A 2,882-nucleotide genomic window follows, 5' to 3' on the forward strand; every position below is an offset into this window, starting at 1 on the left:
ATACATACATACATACACTCATGCACACACATGTATATATAACTATGAGTATATATATAATATAACATTATATTTATATATTTATATAAGCCCACGCACTTATATGTACATGCACGCATACGTACCTACAAATACAAGTCTGTTTGGAAATTCCTTTTTTTGAGCAGGCTGAGATTCTAATTACAACTATCATCCCTTAGCCACTCATACTTTACCAACTGGAGAGCTTAATTGAGCGATTAATAAAACAGTCGATTAGTTAATTGGATAAATGGTTAAGCAATTGACTAATGATAATGAAACAAGTGAAATAGAACTACTGCATAATGAAGACAGTGACCTGGCAGAATCGTTACAACACGTACAAGGTGCTCGGCGGCAGTTCTCTCGGCTGTACGCCCTGAGTTCAAATTTCGCCGAAGCTGACTTTACCGTTAATCCTTTCGAGATCAATGAAATAAGTACCAGCGGAACACTGGCGTTGATGTGATCGACTTACTCATTCTCTCAAGAATTTCAGGCCTTGTACCTATTGTAGTGAGTAGAAAGAGCTATTGGTATAATGACATCGAGATAAGACAAAAGATATATTGTGTTTGTAGCTTATTTCGAATAAGGTATATTACAGATGTTTCACCGAGGCCTATTTGCTAATTCATCGACATTGATCTCGTACAACTGTTCATTACTTCACTGATTTATTCTGGTTAGATTTTAAAAATACATTATAGTAATATAACTCACCTGTGCAAGTTCGTCCATCAGGGCTGAGGTAATATCCAGGCCTGCATAAGCACACATAACTCCCCTGGGTATTGATACAGAGCTGGTCACAAAGACGTTGGCTCTGTTTGCATTCATCGATGTCTAAAGTTGACAAGAGAGACATTCAATACTCCAACGACATTAACAATGTTAAAAGAAGTGCAGAACTACATTACATTAGACGCTTTAAAGACATGGGACTTATAGACTCAGGGGTGATTATGTGGACCAGGAGGTCGCTTTGTAACTAAATTGTTCAGGTGCTTGATCCACTGCGAATTAATGACCAATTCCAGAGTATTACAGGTGTTTCAAACACTGGACTATAATCACACGTGGCACTCATAGAGCTTGTGATGTGAAGTTGTGTGCCGCAGACACTTACAATGCTGGTGACAGGGACACATACAGTGTTGGTGCACGGGACATATAGTATCGGTGACGTGGAAACATTCAGTTTGATGCACTGATACATGTGTTGGTGTATATAAACATGTAGTGTCATGAACGGACAGATGTAGTGTTGGGGTACAGATACATGGGTTGGTGACGCAGATACAAGTGGTGTTAGTGACAAAGATACGTACAGTATGGGTAGTGACATGGATACATATACCGTTGGTTATAGGACACATGTAGTGTCAGTGATAGGGCATATAGAGCAGTGCTAACAATCTGAACTATATTTTTTGACTGGTTGTGTGTGTGTGTGTGTGTGTGTGTGTGTGTAGCAGCAGCCCTATCACAAATATGGGAACTGTACATCAAAGACAGCCTTTAGATTTGTTTTTCCCTTATTTAACTTTCTCAGTATAAATATACTTATACTGAGCCTGCAATCACAGGGATATGTGACTGCCATGATGTCCGATATAGTCGATAGGAGGTAGAAAGATCCAATATATAACGAGAGAAACAAGATATTAGTTGACGACCAATATTTTTCATATTTATTTTATATTTTATTTTATCATTTCAGCCATTGCAAAGGAAAATACAGTTACAAACCTTCGCAATTATGACCATCTTCTGAGAGTTGAAAACCTTCCATGCAGCTACAAGAGTAATTTCCCGGTTGGTTTTCGCACTTGTGTACACAGCCTCCGTTCTCTGTAGCACATTCGTCGACGTCTATTGGAGAAAGAGCAGTAAGAAATCCATCCGTCCCAGGATACGAATAAAACAATAAACTGGTTGTTGTTGTTGTTGTTGTTATTGGTGGAGGTGGTGATGATAATGTGGATGAGAATGATGGTGGCGAGGGCGAAGGGGATAATGATAATGATGATGATGATGGTGGTGATGATGTGGTGGTGGTAGTTATAATGATAATGGCGGTAGTGATGATGAAGGTGACGTTGGTGATGGAGGTAATGATAACGATGATGGAGATGATGATGATGATTGTTATAGTGTTGGTAGTGGTGGTAGTGGTGATAATGATGATTATGATGATGATGACGATGACGATGGGCATGATGATGATGATGATGATGATTGTTATAGTGTTGGTAGTGGTGGTAGTGGTGATAATGATGATGATGATGATGATGACGATGACGATGGGCATGATGATGATGATGATGATTGTTGTGGTGGTAGTGAGGGTGGTGATTGTTATGGTGATGGTGATGATGGAAATAGCAGTGATAGTAACGGAGATCTTAAAGATGATGGCGATGACGACGATAACTACGACGATGTTGATACTAGGAATAGCAGTAATGGTGGTCACGAAGATTACGACGAAGACTACGACTGCGACGATGATGATATGTAGAGGTAGGATGTAAAATGGTCAGCAAATGCTGTTGCTGTTTAGGCATTGGTCATCCCAAATTCAGCAGACCAATGATCAAATACATTTCAGCTGTGACCTATTTTTGTATATTTAGAACTAAAGTATCCATCTTCCGTTTTATAGGCGCAGGAGTGGCTGTGTGGTAAGTAGCTTGCTTACCAACCACATGGTTCCGGGTTCAGTCACACTGCGTGGCACCTTTGGCAAGTGTCTTCTACTATAGCCTCGGGCCGACCAAAGCCTTGTAAGTGGATTTGGTAGACGGAAACTGAAAGAAGCCCGTCGTATATATGTATGTATGTATATATATATATAT

At 39.7% G+C, this 2,882-nt stretch overlaps 1 protein-coding gene across 1 annotated transcript in view; it reads right to left on the reverse strand.

The window, feature by feature from the left end:
* LOC106877418 (signal peptide, CUB and EGF-like domain-containing protein 1) overlaps positions 1-2,882 on the reverse strand; it is a 233,880-nt gene that overhangs the window by 88,074 nt on the left and 142,924 nt on the right. The window contains exons 4-5 of the mRNA XM_052968057.1: positions 1,774-1,896; positions 690-867 (exon numbers count right to left, since the gene is read on the reverse strand). Coding sequence (XP_052824017.1) covers positions 690-867; positions 1,774-1,896 — 301 coding nt within the window. The remainder of the gene's footprint in view (positions 1-689; positions 868-1,773; positions 1,897-2,882) is intronic.

Source organism: Octopus bimaculoides, chromosome 5, assembly GCF_001194135.2.
Source record: "Octopus bimaculoides isolate UCB-OBI-ISO-001 chromosome 5, ASM119413v2, whole genome shotgun sequence".
NCBI classification, from domain to species: domain Eukaryota; kingdom Metazoa; phylum Mollusca; class Cephalopoda; order Octopoda; family Octopodidae; genus Octopus; species Octopus bimaculoides.